General features: G+C 39.8%; 2 protein-coding genes across 3 annotated transcripts in view; both read right to left on the reverse strand.

The window, feature by feature from the left end:
• LOC109993500 (collagen alpha-1(XXIII) chain-like) overlaps nucleotides 1-9,354 on the reverse strand; it is a 122,831-nt gene extending 113,477 nt beyond the window's left edge. Inside the window, 2 exon segments of the mRNA XM_065958728.1 lie at nucleotides 7,781-7,850; nucleotides 8,411-9,354. Coding sequence (XP_065814800.1) covers nucleotides 7,781-7,850; nucleotides 8,411-8,704 — 364 coding nt within the window. The 5' untranslated portion in view covers nucleotides 8,705-9,354.
• Nucleotides 9,355-10,159: 805 nt separating this feature from the next.
• Nucleotides 10,160-16,764, reverse strand: LOC109993513 (dual specificity protein kinase CLK4). 2 transcript variants are annotated; one of them, XM_020646493.3, is made up of 13 exons: nucleotides 16,604-16,764; nucleotides 15,140-15,300; nucleotides 13,688-13,928; nucleotides 12,969-13,071; nucleotides 12,596-12,662; nucleotides 12,390-12,506; nucleotides 12,103-12,269; nucleotides 11,922-12,016; nucleotides 11,673-11,802; nucleotides 11,507-11,589; nucleotides 11,336-11,415; nucleotides 11,123-11,213; nucleotides 10,160-10,920 (listed from the first exon to the last, which is right to left on the reverse strand). In XM_020646493.3, exons 1-13 carry the CDS (start codon nucleotides 16,607-16,609, stop codon nucleotides 10,735-10,737), a joined length of 1,527 nt encoding a protein of 508 aa, XP_020502149.1. In that variant the 5' UTR covers nucleotides 16,610-16,764; the 3' UTR covers nucleotides 10,160-10,734. The 2 variants fall into 2 exon arrangements, with proteins under 2 accessions (XP_020502149.1, XP_020502150.1); XM_020646494.2 differs by lacking the exons at nucleotides 12,969-13,071; nucleotides 15,140-15,300; nucleotides 16,604-16,764 and having other exon boundaries at nucleotides 13,688-13,706.
• Between the last annotated feature and the right edge of the window lie 961 nt (nucleotides 16,765-17,725).

The following is a 17,725-nucleotide window of genomic DNA, read 5'->3' on the forward strand; positions in this document are numbered from 1 at the left end:
TGTTTTTCTCTTTTTAAAGCAACAGTTTTGTTTTGCATGCTACTAAAACAACACATGTTGAAAAGTTGCATTACGCTATGAGATAATGTGGTGCCAGCAGCTTCCCTCTCAACGAACACAACTTTGAATTCAAGCATATATTACAAGAACATATTCAAATAATTATTAGATAGAAGAAATGCCGTCTTAGATTACATGTAACTGTTCAAAGACGATGCGCTAAGTGAACAGATTCTCCTCTCCGCCACAAACACCATGAATGAGTCTGTGGCCATGCTCTCGAATCAATCCAAGACTGTAGAAATGAATGATGTCTCTGCGGTTTAACACGCCACTTTATGCTCCACACTTTGATGCACACTGTTCTTCTGTAAACAACTGGTGTTTTTAAAAATCAGACAAAGCATTACTGTAGCAGCAAAGCAAATCAGATGTTCTTCTGAATCCAGTTTGACTTTGAAGCCATGTGTTTTTCAGATGATTTATAACTCCTGTTAGATCAAACCTCCTGAAATGTTCTCTATTTTTCAAATTGTAAACATTTATTTAGTGACACATTGTTGTGTATATGCTAAAATAACTACTTATTGTAGTAAAACTACTACTTTAAACTTCACATGATGTACTTTCTCAAGAATGCAGACCTCTATTGAATGTTTGTAAACCTCAGAAAGGCTGATCTTGCCCATGTTTGTGTTGGATATGTGTACTGGAACACTTCTTGATTTGGTATCCTTACACCACTATACAGAGCTAAGAGGAGCCTGAGAAAAACCCCAGCCTTATAAACAGCACAGCCTCAGTTCTCTGACCTGCCTGGAAAAAGACAATGATGTAAATATAAACGGGTCCAACAGAGCTGTTGCTCAATAACAGGATCCATTTCCACAGCTAGCGTCGAGTAAACAACCTACAATTTCATTTTTAAATATGAACACATGGAGGACAATCCTTTAATAAGTTAAGTTCATGTTTCTTCTTTTACTCATTCCACATCATTTCCTGCTTCTAATATGACCTAATGTGAAGAGATAATTGCATCCAGCACTGATTTTTTTTTTATGAATCAGTGTGGACAAGTCTGTCTGTGGGAGTGATCCGCATATCTCACACTTCACTGCCCGACTCCTCGGATTACTTCTCCTCTGTGTGCACCTAAAGGACATCAGGACCTTCTGGGCTGCAGAGACTGAGCCTGAAAACATGTGACCTCCTCATTGAAAAAACACACCGAGCTGTTCTTCAAATTCTCGGTCGACTAACCTGCAGAATGAGGGCAATCAAAACTGCAGGCTGTTAATGTTGAATCTTGTTTTTACTCACAATTGAGAACCTGAAAGATGCTTCAGCACTCACTTCTTTTATGTTGTTGTAGCACAAAGGCGGAAGGAGTATGCTCAGGAAAGCCCATCAATCTCCCCCATTTGGCCCTGCCCCCCTAAACAACCCTGAAACCTTATGGTGATGCAAAACTTTCTAACGGTCTAAAACATAGTTCTCAGTTTTCCCACATGTTTTCAGCTACTTTTCTTTACAACATATACAGCAATTTCTGATTTTGCTTTACACAGACTTTTAAGTTTTAAGACCCACGAGTAACAGTTGAAAGACAACGTTGAAGAGTTAAAAGTGATGCAGTTGTCTTCTCTGACCGACACATAACTGTTTTTTCAATAAGATGTAAAGTTGGAGGATTTTCATTCACATTTCTCCTAAAACTTGAAGAAGAAAAAAACGTTATTACCAACACTACGTTAATAAGCTACAATTAAGTGGACAAAATAACTATTTGACACGAGGTAATTGTGTGACTTCAACATATCTGAGACAGCAAGCACACCTCTGACTCACACATACATGTGTCCATTGATGGGTATTAGGCATGAAGAGTATTAGGATCGTTTATGATGTGAAAAAAAAAAGACCAATATTGATCATTTTCTAAAACACACATGTTTGTATCATGTTTGTTTTTCTACAAGCTTTTTTTTTTAAACCACATTTTTTTCTGCTTTGCACCTTCCTGAGCCGTCATTATGGCTAACCTAGCAGTCGCAACTAAATTCACACCAACTAATCTGATCTAACAAAGCTTGTGACCAGATGGGGCTTTATGTGACTGGTCATGTATCAATGGTTCATCTGACGAGTCAAACGTTAGCATTCTGAGTGTGGATAATAAGTGTGTACTTTTTTCTTCTTCATTGTTTTTCAGGCAGTTATTTAGAATTTGTATATTATGCATGTTTAAATCTCCAGACAAATGTAAACACTAGTTATGTATGATGCAGCTCAAAGGCATATTAATGACGTTATGGTGCTGTGACAGTTAGTTTGATATCACCTCTGTAGTCTGTTAAAGTTAGAGTTTGTGATGCATCATGCTAGCACATTTAAAGACAAGATAACAAGATGAGACTTTATAATTAAAGTTCTCTCAGCGCAGCCTTTGATTTTAACAATACAGAGTAGACACAACTATCTCCAAATAAAGCTCCAAGTGTCCAAGAGTCTGCATTCCTCCTTCCTTTCTACAAATAAACTGAAAACACTCAAGCTGTCAAAGATCATCCTCCAAATGAGAACAAGATATCAAGAAGAGTCACTCATTTTTATGTCACTCTTGCAGAGACCAGAGAGTGTTAACAGACACGGGCAGAAGTAACCTGAGGACAAGAGACTCATGCACCTGTGCATTATGGTATCTGTAGTCTGTGATGTAATGCTAAATGTGAAGGAGGATGCTTAGAAATAAGGATGAAGGGAAGAGGGATTAGTCCTTTTTCTCATCCCAAACAATCTCCATCATAAAGTGATAGTATAGGGGAGACTCGGGGTAGTTGTAACAACTTTTGGTTTTTAAGCACATACCCGAATCCTCTAGGGCTGTCTGGATCAAACTCTTGCATCTGTGTTCTACTCATCATTAAATGTTTATACAAGCAATGCTAGAGAAATAATGTTGGTGTAAAAAAAGAAGCCTAAAGTTTCTTTCTGAAGCATGACAATGTTCAAATCACCACACCACAACTTCTCTAATATCAAACAGTTTCACTTTAATCAGACTGTCAAGACAAGAAATAGATTGATTTGAAACAGCTTGATCGAGGTTAGAGAACATCTCAGACTAACAGTGAAGATAAGAGGAGCACCTCAACTCCATCAAAAACCTCATGGCTTTATTCCTACATTTGAATATTGTCTGTGAAAGAATCAGAGTTGAAAAGTTGTTTGGTGAAGGTAAAAACAACTATAACATGTGACCTGAATCTTATTATTACTGAAACACTAATGATCTATTCTGAGGATTTACTTGAAGCGTCTACTTGTGTGCACAATGAAAAATTGCCTCTAAAATGACCACCCATAATAGCAGGTAACCTGCGAGCAACACGCAGCACAGCTAGCATTTGATAGACAACAAAACATTCCACCGAACAATGCAGTTAAGATTAAAGTTTAAGTGTGAGAGATAAACTGTGAACGAAAAGGAAAAGCAGAGGAAAATACTTCCATGCTTCAAAAGTTAGTGAATTTTAAAATATTTTTGTATCCTTTGGCAGGCAGAGAGGGATCATCACAGAGCTTTTGCGGAATAGGTTTCATGGGTCTGTGTCATTTTTGATTGATGCAAACGTAGCTTTTGCATTGCCGCTGTGTTCAGCTGTCCACTTTCATCGATTACTATCATTTCCTGTGCAACATTTTGTCCTCTAAAGCATAAATCACGGCTACAGTTATTCATTGAACACATTTATTTGCTCAATATACAGGGAGTGTAAGAGAATATTATTTGACTACATTTTTTTATCAGGAGCAGAAAATGATCTACACTGCACAAACTCTTCCCTGAGGGATGATGTAAAAAGCCACCTGGATTTTCTACCAGAGACTTCGTTCATAACTGACTTCATGCACAGTGCATTTAAAGCAATGCAGTCAGTCACCGGGAGCTTCACACTAAAACATATGTCTGCAGACATCAAAACAAACACACATGCATAACATATACCGCTGGAAGCACACACACACACGCCCCCCGAGTATAAAGAAACAGAAACTCTCTCCCTCACTTTCACACACACAAACACACACAGAGGTAGTTGTGTGCTGCCCTCCTGCATATTAATACTTCAGGAAACCGCCTACAGCTAGAGCGGAACAAATCCAAAACAAGAGCACTCAAGAAAACAAATTTCCTGCGTTTACTATTTTTAATGGCTCATTAATGGATCTTATAGCTGAAGTAGTCTTACTATAGTGATGTGTTGTGTAGGTAGCCGCGAGCTTCCTGTCTGATTTATTATGGCTCTAAACACAAAATCCCAGCCCGGGGGGGGGGGGGTATTTGGCCCCATTGTGGGTCTTTTGCTCAAAGCCAGGCTTTCCTTGTCTCCCCCCTCCAGGCAGGGGAGCAGGAAGCTGGAGGGTCGGGGGAGGCTGCCTCCTAGGTGACATGTTGATCCACAGACCGACAAACAGCTGATTGGTTTAACATCAGACTTCTTACTGTCTTTTTCAGCTTACTACTTTATTCTGCTTCTACTGTATGTCGGAATTTGAGACACAATCAATAGTTATGATCAGAACCGATACACAAACCTTTTTTTTTCATACTTTGAATGTTTACAGTAAGCATACTCTCTCCTTTACATAAACACACACAAAAGCAGATTTACAGGGGGTCTGTTTTCCCATTCAAGGTGTCATTGTGGTCTTATCTGATCCAAGCACACAGGGAGAGGTCTGACCCCCTGCCCTCATATGCACTAACACCAAACTGGGATGCCCTTTACTGACAGAAGATGCTCCTTTTTAAAGAAGATGCAACATACAGAAGTAGAAACCAGAGGATGAGAACAAAGTTTAAAGAAGCCCAAAATATAGAGACCATCCTTCACTTACACATAAAATAAACAAAAGGGCAATGCTTCAAGAAGGGTCTAAATAAGGGTCTTCATAAAATATCACAAGTTTAGTCACCAATGGCCATAACAATTACCTGAGTGTAAGTGACATACTGTAATACAGCCAACCATCCAATCCAAAGTATATTAAGTCTACAATCACAACAGTTAACGAAGAGAAGCATATCTTCATAACGACTAAAACCACAGAAAATGTGGCTTTTTTTATTGAAAAGGGGCCTTGAATTTTCGCAAACATAAAAATGTACTTTTATGACTGCATATTTAGCGCCTTCTTGTACTGCACAGTGACTTGTGCCTAAGCTACATTATTGGCTGATTTTGCCCTTGATTAGATTTTTGGGCCTGTGCCCAAGAAATGTGGGCAGACTCTACGCCCCCTAGCATGGATCAGACCAGTAAAACAGCCTTTAAATGCAAATTGCAGAGATGACAATGCACTCCCCCTACACAGGACACATACAGCTATCACATGCTTCTAATTAGCCAAGTCCAAAGGTGTTGTGTTAATGTGTACGTAATGAATGTGTGCATAGGTTTTAGTGCGAGCATACATTGCGTGTGTGTGTTGAGAGAACCGCCGGGTGTTAATAGCAAACACCTGAAGCTTGTAAGCCCAGAGTTCTGGCTTTGTCACATAGTTTGCAAACACTTAACGACTGCTGGCCGGGTTGTATCTGTGAGCATAAAAGTGTCACAAAGCTGCTTCAGCTGAGAGGAAACAAGAGATAAATGTCAGTCAAGATTAAAATGATATTCTTAGACAATTTCTTTGCTGCTCCACCAGAGGAGCTTCCCTTCAAGATAATTGAATTTTCCTCAAAGGGAAGTCATTTAGTCAGAAGTGTCAATGAAAAGCCCAACATCATAATTTCCCCTGCTGCTGCACAAATGCTGCCCCCTCTTGGGCCCCTGTTTTCATGCATGCTGAAAGGCGAGCCCCCTGATGCGGAGGGAATAGCTTTAATGGCAGAAATGCTGCTCATGCTGTGTGGTAGTGATCTCCTCGCACACATCCAGGCAGAAATACCTCGGCCTGTGATCCTGGTGCTGAGAGATTCAAGTTTCAGGTGGGAAGAGCTGGTGCTAAAGAGAGAGGAGGGTCTCTTCTTACAGAGTCGTGTTGAGAGAGAGAGGTGCCTCTGTCGGCCCCTCAAAGGCTCAGGGGCTGAAACTCAGACTCACAGACAGACATCATACATGCAGCACTGTGGGACCATGATAGAGACATGTACAACCTCTCACAGGGGCACAGATGAGATGCACACAAGTAGCCACAACATGGCACAGATAAATGAACAAGATAGTATGTCACAAAAACCCCAAATCCCGTATAGTACCAATATCAAGTATGTTTCTTAAACCCCAACCCAACGTTATCAGCTGAGAAACCCTCTTTAGATGTTAACACATTTTATAGAAAAATGTTGAGCAATATAATTGTTGGCACATGAACAAGTCCAGGCATTCTGGGACCTCAAAGCCACAATAAACAAACAGACTTTTGTTCACCAAAAACAAAACACCACATTAAAAGATCAGAAACTGGAGAGAGGGAACTTTAAATAGACTTATGAATAGTTGTGGACAGATTAAATTTTAAAGCCAAAACCACTTGATTACACAGTAATTCAACCAAATCCAAAGGAAAATGGGAAGCAAATCTGATACAATGATACCAACTAACGAAATAATAACGTTAAAATACAGAAATACGCACTGAGGGCAATGCAGGCTGCTCTAAGTTTGACATTATAACAAGGTACCTCTGACTACAGTTACTATGTAGAAAAGCACTGAATTACAAAGGAGAACTACAGTAGAGAACTACAAATTGCATTAACAGTATCAGTGGCGGCTCGATGTAATCAACAAATACACGTGCCAACTTCGCTGACCTGCCAGCCAAAGCTGGCGAGTCATCTTGGCACGGTAGACTTCAGACTGGAAAACAGAATTTGTTGAAAGTGGGCCATGAATTCCACTTGTGAATGCTTTCACCTGTTTGTTTATTTTCCTTTTGAGACTATTCCCACCCAAAGACAACAAGAAAGAAAGAAAGGATGGAGAGCCAGGGAGGGAACAATCACATAAAAGTAATAAAAACTCAAATTCTATACACCAAAATCAGTGTGCAAGCAGACTCTCTCTTTAGTGTAACAATGCTAAGATTCCACTTGAGTTGCAATTTTATAAAATCTGGAATGTCATGAATGCCAGCTTCAATAAAACACAAACATCCTGTTGCTGCAAGCCAGAGATTTTCTCAGGCACCAGAGCACAATTTTTCTCCCTACAGGTGAGGTAAAACCGTTCAACATACAGCAGGTCATCAGACATGGCACATCAGATGTAGCAGCAACTTCCCCCTCCAAAAAAATCATCTTTCTCTGATGTTACAGGCATAACAGGGGGACACTGTATGTAACATGATGTGGATCACACACTGTTCTCCACCCATGGAACGATCACAAGCCCTGTAATGAACACCACAGGCCAAACGTGGCCAATCTTGGCACAAAGCTTCTCCATCTATCAAAGCGAGCATCCCCCACTGACACCAGGCATCAGGGCTCCGGCTGGACACCCCAATACCCCACTGATCTGCACAGTGTTGAGTCCTGCTGTCACAGTAGGGCCCTACACAGGCTTAGGGGCCCTAATCCTCCACACGGAAACATAAACACACACTCATACAGTTCAGCTGCCAAAAGCATCCCAGGCAGACAGAAAATCAGGTTTCACAAACAGTCAGTCATGTCAGCACTGTAACTTTCCCCTGGTATGATGGGATTTGGTGTGTTTTGTGTGTGTGTGTGTTTTTGTGAGTAGGGCCACAAAAGAAGGCATACCTGGAGGACAGGAGCAATCTTGACCAACATCCCTAGCTGTCCGCATTTTTGGTTTCATCTCTCCAATTTTCTGCACACACATAAAAGTCAAATGTTCAGATTAAAAAAAAAAACAGGTCCTAAACATAGAAGCTTTCTTCACTTCAAGCAATGGAAGCAGTTCAACATTTGGGAATAGAAGGAAATCATTAAGCAGAAAATCAAAGAATGGAAAAAGATTTTTTTTTAAATCCAAACCACCACCAATTACAATAATGAGATCATAAGCTTTCACTTATTAAATTCAGTTCTAAAATGAAACGAGTTCACTCAATTACTTTTTCCATGTGATAAAATTAAAGGTTGGTGTCTATTATCAGCGGTTATGTCACCCTATAAAGAGCTGTAACTGCAAACTAATTGGCCATCTGCATGCATGGTTGATCCCTAAGGTCATGCATTAAACAAGACCGACTTTAGTAGGAATAATTAGGGTACATTAGCCAAAAATGCCAAGTCCTAGAGTGTAAATCTCAATATGTTCCTTGTTATTACGCACACTTTACGCACAGGCTATCCATGAGTCTGACAGTGGTATATCTTTACTTATGAGCAACTTTCACTTTTATTTTTTTTTATCCACAACAGTACCTCCTCCACGAGCCTCCCTATGGAGGTGCTCAGCTCTGGAATCAGGGTCCCATCCTCGTTTAGAAAAGCCGCGTGCTTCGGCTGGAAGATGGACGCTTTGTCCATCTCCATCTGCAGACGGTTCTCCAGCTGGAAAGTCCTGAAGCTCATGAGAAGACACAAGGCGACGGAGCTCATTGACATCAACAGGCACAGAGCGATATGAAATCCTGGAAGCCACCGCTGGATCACGGACTTCGGCGCGCACTGACACACCGGCTTACTTTCCCCGATAGAGTCGCTGGCTGTATCCATGCTGAAATCCTGCTCCAAAAGTCCCCTTGATGTTAAGAAAATAAACAAAATATATTGTTTTGTTTTGCTTAAATTTGCAACCAAGGTCTTATCAGGCTCCGTGGACTAACTTTTACATTCACAACTAACTCCTGCACACTGGGCTCGGAGTTCAAAGCGCTGTCTTTAATGAGTCCTGGAACAAGAGGCAGCAGCAGTGCGCACAGATGGGAGCGATCTGGATGACAACCAGAGAACGGCGCCTACTAACGTGCAGGTCGTTGTTTCCTGTTGGGGAGTATCCTACATGGATGTGCAACTGCAACTACCAATGAGTCCAATTGTTTGCCTCCCTAAAAGTTAAAAGTTGAACCCGTCGAGATGCGCCCGCCCTGCAGACCACGTGGGAGGCTGCAGATTGACAGCTGTAAGGGAGTAAAGGATTGGCCAACTTTAGATCACTGACGAGCCTCCGTTTAGTCTGATGTAGTTTGTGCGGGTTTTCACTGTCGTTTTTGTTCCAAACCCAAAGTTTCTAAGGTGTTAAAGTAACAACGAGTGTCGAATGAGGTTTCTTGCTGTTATTAAAGCAAATCTCAAAACCTGAAAATCTGTTCTCCAAAGCATGAATACTTACTTTTTGTAGGCAATGCGTGCGTGTGCGTGTGCGTGTGTAGAAAAAGTGTGTCACACTTTCTTTTGTGTGCTATTTTCATTTTTGTTTTGAACCTCAATGTAAAGCACATGGGGTCATTGTCCTTATCTGTAATGAAATGTGCTATATATATATATATATATATATAAATATAAAAGGAGCTATTGCTATTAGAATAAACGGTTCTTTTAATAACTGTTTATCAGAGTTGAAACCGGCAGTATTGATTCTGGTTTACCGAAACAATTAAACGTGAACAAAGAGAAATTTTAAACTTGATTTACACTTTGTATGTCTCCGTTCAAGTCATTAAGGTGGCATCTTGCTCACAGTAGTGAACCTCCACGAGGGATTAATCACGAAAGTTCAGTCAGATGACAGTGAAGACAATAACGCTAACTAACATGTAGGCTATAATGGTGCTCAATTTCAAAACTTAAACCCCTTGAATCATAGAAATCTGTAATTCAAGCATCTCGAGTCTGATCACTATTCCGTTACCTCGAAATCCAGGTTGTAAAGCTTCCATCTCACAGTATTTCAATTATTACTGTAAATTAGTTAATTTAATTAATTCAAAAAAGATTCATCTTCCTATCAGTTTTGCCAAAATAAAAGCCATATAAAAGGGGTTTTATACTGACGATACTGATGTAAGGCTACTGTGACAGTCGTCCATTACGGTCAGTTATTGTGCCTGAAGTGACAGGTCCTCGGTATCTCAGTTAAACTAATGTGGAGGCTTTTTACTGCCATCTGGCGGATAACTGCGGATACAGCAACTGCAGTGAAACAGTAACAGCATGGACTCAAAAACAGAATTATCGTCTATTCACGTTTATTGAAAAGTGTACATGATACTGCAAAAGTCACATAACCAGAAAGTGGAAAAAAACCACATCTGAACAAAATTTATGTACAAGGATTTTCTGCCCTGGAAAGCTTTTTTTGTTGCATCTGAAACGCTGCATAAATTACTTGTGGGACTGATGCAAGGTAAAGCAATTACCAATCTGCTACGTTACCCATTCGCCCTTTGACAATGCATAGAGAAAATGGACAAAACTGGGCTGTTCCTGAATTAAAACACATACACCAGTAATTGCGTAGGAGCAACCAATTAAATTACAGAAGTGAATAAATAGAAATCACCAGAGGATTCATTACATCAAAACATGCCAAAGGAAAACACAACTTATTGATGAGTTACACTAAGAAAAACACACTAGTTTACAACAAGACACAGTAAAGCAGGGCAGTGGACTGATACAGTCAAAGTTCACCTCTCCTGGAGAGTCAGCAAGTAGAGGCTGGCACTGAGCATCATGATAAACATCATGGTGACAGCTGAGCCCTGACCCGAGTTTACAGGTCAGAGGTTTACATGTTCATGAGTTCAGTCTTTTTTGCTGTTACTGCTGCTGCTCTTGCTGCTGCTTCTACTCTTGCTGCTGTAGACTGAGAAGAAGGAATGCTGTAGAGCCTGTTCCAGACTGAGTCTCTTAGCTGGGTCATACGCCATCATCTTCTCTATCAGGTCAAACAGCTGCTGGTGGTCTTCACCCTTCGATGAAAGGTAATGCTGATGGGGATAAAACAGACAATTGTAAATAAGTATCTTTATAGTATGCACTTATTGGTCTACTACAGCACTGCATTTTCATTTGTTTCTACATAACTTGAGTAGCATAATTTAATGAACAGTATGTACAGAGGGGGATTTTCAGAAACACTAACACTTATTGCATGTGGCATGTTTACATCTCCAGAAATATTGCCCTTACCTTTAAAGGTTTGCAGTGTTTTCGGACATATCTCCCTGAAGAACTGTGCGCATCCCAGTCAAGCTTGCATCGGTGAACATACCGCTGTTTCCTGAACACCACAATGATCATAAAATTATAACAAATCAAATTCCTAATGTCGCTTATGTTTAGGTGACTCTACAATTAGTGTTAATCAATGACAAATGTTGCCCAGTAGCTGGGTCTACTTACTTGGTTTTCTGCAGGAGGTTTACTGGGATGGGGCCCAGGACTCTTTCCATCATAGCAAGATGCTCTTTGCTGTCATGGGTCTAAAAAGAGTGAAAAATATAAGCCATCTTGAAAACACCATGCTGACAGTCACAGTATAAATAATAACTTGTGCTATCTACTGCCACCCACCTGGAAGAGAGTAGATCCAAGGTAGTATTCAATGAGTATACAGCCTATGCTCCAGACATCACAGGAATGATCCCAGCCCAGATCTGGAAGAAACAAAGTCAACTAAGTAACCAACGAAGGATCATCCAAAAGCCTCACAGATGTGTCTTAAAAAAACAGCACTTACCTAAAATGACTTCAGGAGCGCGATAGTGACGCGTGGACACCACAGATGTGTGGTGTTCGTGTTCATATGTGGCATTACCAAAATCCACTAATTTCACATCTGGGTTCTTCAATGTTCGTTCATCCCGTTTCTGACCATAAAAAAAAAAAACAACGTTCTATTCACACAATTGCTGGCACAAACAAGTTATGCACTTTTGGATAAACTACAGCCGCTGTGGTTTATCTGAGTGATATTCAGGTAGCTCACCATGTCGGGGTTGTACTCCATATCGTATCGTGAGTCGACAAAGAGAATATTTTCAGGTTTCAGATCTGTGTGAGTCAGCTTGTTCTTATGCAGAACTGAAAGACAAGACCATGTAGTTTTAAAAAAAGACTTGTTTTACGCCGGCTGTAAATCTAGTGCTGTCTATATGTCTTATACTCACATTTCACTGCCCGGATGATCTGGTACGCCATGTGCCTGATGTGATCTACAGGGAAAGGCTGGAAGTTGTTCTCCTTTAGGAAATCATAGGTGCTGAGGCCAAGCAGCTCAAAGGCAATACAAACGTGGCCGTGGTAGTCAAAAGAGTCCAGCATGTGTACACAGGCACTGAAGAAGATGACAGGTTGCCAGTAAGTTTCTTGCTTGCAAAGTTTTAAATATTACTTAAAAATGTGTTAACTGCAAAGTAATAAGACTTGTGGTACAACATTCTGACAGATGACTTACTATCTCTTTTCCAAATCGAGGGACTTTAACTGTTTAAGCACCTCTACCTCAGACATCGCTGCCTCTCGGTAGCGATCTATGTTTTTAATGATCTTCAGAGCCACTCTAGCTCCAATACTGGAAACATAAATCACACAGCATGTTAGTATCACATGAATGGTTTAAGATAAAAAAGGAGATACGAGTACTTTCTGATGTCTACTTACTTAGAGTGATCAATGCATTCGACGACCTTCCCAAAGGCACCCTCTCCTAGAGTACACACAATCTCATCTACAGAAAATAAAGAGGTGAAGTTAGTGACACAGAGATGATAGTTTAACAGTGCCCTTTGGCTGATTCACTGCCTGATGTTATATTGCTCTGTTTAGCAACACTACAATTACAGGCTTCTGAACACTGAAATACAACTCAGAGCTAAGTATGTTACACAAACAGGCAATATGTAACCAAAACAATATTAAGTCTATTGGCCCAAATAGTTCAGCCTCTACATTAATCTTTGGAGGTAGACCAGACAACAAGAGAGTGAGAGAGACAAAGTGTGAACAATAGAAAAAAAAGGTATATATTCTATACATCTCGCTCTCAGCATGTCTCCACTGTGATAGATGAGGTGACCCTCGTCATCATCCACAACACTCCTGGATCTTTTCCTGCTCCTGCGGTGATGGCTCCTCCTCTGCACCGGAACCGCCGCAATCCGCCATCACATCAATAACCCATCAGTCAGCCAGCACCAGGCCACCACAATGCGACACCGTCATTCATTCAACCGGACCAAGGGGGGGAGGTGAAGGGGTGGATAGATTCGGCCCGTTCAGTAACATCGCCAGGCGAATGGACGGAGCAGCAAATTCAAATTCAGCCCCGTCAGAAATTGGGCGCCAGCCACCACATAGTGTGTGTTACAGAAGAAAAACATGGCAACAAGATTTTCAGATGAGAGACTTTCTCAAAGTAGTACAGAAAAAAAACTTAACTTGATTGATTACAGTCTTTCTACATGTAGTTCTTTGTAGCTCTGCCGACAGGTACAGCTTCACTTATTATTCTAACCTCCCATAACTGCCCACTAAGATCTCAGCACAAATTCTAGGTCCACTTTTCTTTTAGATCAACAAACACTTGCAATCCCTTACTTCCTGACTCCCCAGTCCCCTACTTGTCATTAATGGAAATCATACTTAATAGTGAAGAGTAGGACACACAAACAGATACAGAGACAAAGAGATATGACCCATTCGATTTGGTGGTAAAGAACGGAGAGAAGGGGAGAGGGGAGGGGGTTCTCATACCGTGGAGGACCTGGGACGAGAGTGGCTACGTCTGCGTCTTCTGTCTCTATGCCTGCGGCTGCTTCGCCTGCTGCGACCACTACGTCCGGAGGACTTGCTATAGTGGTGCCAGTCTACTTCTTGGTCTCTGCAGGTGCCATCCCGACTGTTGTCTTCACAGGCCATGTTCAAACTGCGGTCCCTCGTGCGTCCTTCCCGTGAGTCCAGTCTATGGTTCAAACTGCGGGTCTCCAGGTACTGTCTGCAAGTTATAAAGAAAAGGACAAAGAGTTTAAAAACAAGGATACGAAAGCAAAGTTTCTAGTCAGGAACGGTCAAGTTCCTTGTCTGTGATCACACTCTAAAATGAAGACTGTGTACGAATGTGCTAATGGTCCGTCTATGGCCTGACACCCTATCCCATGGGCCTTTTACGTAACATTTGTAATTAGCAACATACTTTACACCCACCTCACACCAAGCTACCTGTTTAATAAGAGGCTACAGTTTATTAAGCGGATATCGGCATACAAATAATACTTTTAGGAGTATGAAAAAACAATTTGTAATGAACACATTTGGGAAATTTTAACCTTTAAACAGCCGTCTATTGGCAACCAGAATCATGCCTTCCTTTAAACGAATAAACCTTGACAGAGAGCCACATTGGCAGAGATTAAGTGTGAAGCATTAAAAGTTGTGGAAAGTTTTTAGCACAACCTGATGGTGCGTAATACAATCTGTGATTCAACACATGCAGAACTTTGTACACCAGTACTGAAAACCAAATGTGAGGCCATTTCTGCCAATAATAATACAGAGTGAAGAAATATGAACACATTTTTTTTTATTCTCTAGGCAATTGTACCAAAACCATCCTACAGTTCATATATATACACCTGGCTTTTAAACATCCCAACCATCCACCCAGCATACCATGTTAGCACCTAAGTATCTAAAAAAAAAAAAAAAAGACCAGGAAACCATTAGGGCCCTAGCACTCTGGTGGTGTCAGTTGTCATCTGGGAAGAAGTCTGCCTGTCTACAGAATTAAAATTAGAGCAGATCTGGAAACACCTCATGTGACCACATGGGCTATCATGCATGGACACAAAGAGATAGAATTGCAACACACATTAATATTGCACATAAGTTAAATAAATTACACTGAAACTGTCAACTGAAAAAAACTTTAACAAATGTATCAATTAATAAATATAAATCTGCATTCCTACCAAGAAAGCAAAAACAGTTTCATATCAATGTCACTGATGTCAGCCTATCAAAGGTTTCACTTTAATATTACTCTCACAAATGCATAGCTTGATGGTATGTGTATGAACAGCTTGAGAAAAAAGGGGTCACACAGTGCCGTTTGATAAAACACAGCTAGTTGGAATATTTCATATGCAAGACCAACCAAGGTGAAAATGAACTAAGCAGGTACCATATACAACAGATTATAATAGTTACCCCTCAAACATCTTGTGGTAACGATGACTTCTCCTGGACTGATTTTCTCTCTCACTACTATGAGAGTCCCGTTTTCTTCGTTTACGACACTCCATTCTCTCCTCCCAGCTGTACTCATCAAGCCAAACGCCTGGGGAGCGCATTCGCTTTGAATGGCGCATCTAAAAAGATACAGAAATACAGGTCAAAATTACATAGAATCCTGACAAACCCTTCAACCGTGTGCTTCATTATCAGCAGTACAGTTTCTGGGGATATTCCTCCCCCAAAACAAAAGTCAGTATATTAATTTATCATGAATACGTTTTCATTTAGTTCATATTAACTCAATATGTACCTGTGTCAATATTTTTATAAAGAATTTGTAACTGTAAATAAAGTTGCTTAGGAAATTGTAAAGTTGGTAGTATAAACAAAGCAAAGTGTTCCTTTTTGGTGTCTTACACTATGATTAATATCTGTGGAACAAACTATTGTCTGGAATGATAAGCTCATAGACTTTGAAAATGAACTTTAAATGAAGCTTTTAAACAAAGACAAAAAGATATCTACCATTCAGTGCAACTTGGCTGCAAGTTGCATGATGGTGGGTCAAAACTTTAACACGTTAGTTACAAAGTCGACGAGTTTGCGGCATCGATGACCTGAAAACTGTTTTTTTTTTTTTCACTAAACTACTACTCCTGTTGTATTGACTCAGACAAAATGCAGTATACAGACAACTCGCGGTAAGTCAAAGTACCCGGATGTCGTACTATTTGGGGTTTTTCAGTCGGTAGACCTCCAGATCCCCACAAAGCTTTTGAAACATAATGATGGATATCAGAGGGAATAATCACAATCAGACCAACCCACACGAAGCACATTGTCTCAAATCATGAAACATCTAAATAAATAAAATCTCTTTGTTTTTTCAGACCGTAATTGGATGTTTTACTGTAACGTGAGAGTTGTTTACGTCTCACTTCAGGACCGGAAGTGAGTTTAGTCGGGCCTGACATGCTGCAAGAAATACTGCACAACTATAGTCCACTGCTGAAGGTAAATACTGCGTTCAACAGCAGTATATATAATGCAGCTTCGAACATAGCATGTGTGTATTCATCGTCAAGTGGATGAAGATAATAATATAAAGACAATAATTACGTCAGCTCGGTCTTTTAGCATCGACCACGTTAGCAGTTTCTACGTTAGCTTTAAACCCCCATCCAATAATAATAATAACAACTTTACGCAACGAAGCCTAACTAACAAGCTTTTATTAGGGTGATAATAATAATAATATAAAATAAATAGTTATATACCGACTAACACTACTAAATGCTAAACAGGTGTCGTGTCATGATGGCGAAACGTCGAGTGTCTCAAAGCTAACTAGCTAACATTAGCCAACCTTTCAATTAAAGCCGAGCTGTAAAACACGGTTTCTGTGTGGTTGGATTTCTGTCCACTTTATCTGCTTACCTTCATTTAATAGTATTACGGTTGATAATGTAGGTTTAACGTTTAGGTCAGATGTGAAAACAAAGAAAGGTCGTCAGCCTGTTCGTCTTCAAAGATGGCGAGCTTCCCTGGAATCCGATGGAACAACGTTCTTACACAAATGTTATGACGTAACACACAATAACCACGCCCACTCACGTTACAGAGGGTTCTGTCACCCTGAGTTCATTCTTTCAGGTGAAATCAGGCGACACGTGAACTGTAACCCCAAGTATCACTAACAGTAAAATAAACACGTTTAAAAATGTTGCAATAATTTAGTTTGAAGCTACCAGTATAATTTAAAATCGATATTTATTTCTGAAATATTTGTGGTACTGAATAATCCGAAATTTCAGACGAATCCAGTCTGTGGAAATGGAAATTGTTAAACATCATATTCATGGTTTTCTAAACATCATATTCATGATTTTCTAAACATCATATTCATGGTTTTCTAAACATCATATTCATGGTTTTCTAAACATCATTCTAAGGGCGTTTTTGATTATATTTTCTAGCATAGTTGATTTTTTTTTTTTAAAGATCTACTTTTTCTTTTTTTTCTACAGGTTACATTTTATCAGTTTATTGATCAGTTTATGCATGGGTGGCTGAAAAAATTAAAAATGTTTACTTTTTTTAAATTTAAAATAAAGTGTTTTTTTTAAATGTAAAAGACATTTTAAGTATCAGATATTTGTATTGTGTTACTAGGCCTATGCACTCTTGTAGAACACTTGTAAACGTGTTTGTAAATGAGCCTAAATATATTTTGATGCAAAAAAAAAAAGTTTAAAACTTGAATAGACTTTTGACCTAAATTATCTGCTAAAGGTCATGGATTTTGCAGCAGTGTGGCATTCTTAAATATTTTTAATAAGTCAACCAAAATAATACCTGAACGTTTTGAGAAGTCAGCTCAAGGCCTCTCTGCACAGGTTTGCTTACAATTCTGCAATTCCTCCAACAATTAAACATCTCACAATGAGTAAGGCCATTGGTCATGATACGGATAAGCAGCCATTTTTTCATAGGAAGAACTTTTTTTTTTTAACGCATGATTCCTTTAAACTTTTTTTCTGTAATTTTAAGACTTGTTGC

Source organism: Labrus bergylta, chromosome 9 (genome assembly GCF_963930695.1).
Source record: "Labrus bergylta chromosome 9, fLabBer1.1, whole genome shotgun sequence".
In the NCBI taxonomy this organism is placed as follows: domain Eukaryota; kingdom Metazoa; phylum Chordata; class Actinopteri; order Labriformes; family Labridae; genus Labrus; species Labrus bergylta.

What these genes read in the sequence shown, in the direction of transcription:
- LOC109993513 (XM_020646493.3), bottom strand. An exon ending in GAATGCATTGATCACTCTAA is followed by an intron (nt 12,507 to 12,595) that starts GTAAGTAGACAT and finishes TTATGTTTCCAG; the next exon opens with TATTGGAGCTAGAGTGGCTC. An exon ending in AACACTGCAAACCTTTAAAG is followed by an intron (nt 10,921 to 11,122) that starts GTAAGGGCAATA and finishes TATCCCCATCAG; the next exon opens with CATTACCTTTCATCGAAGGG.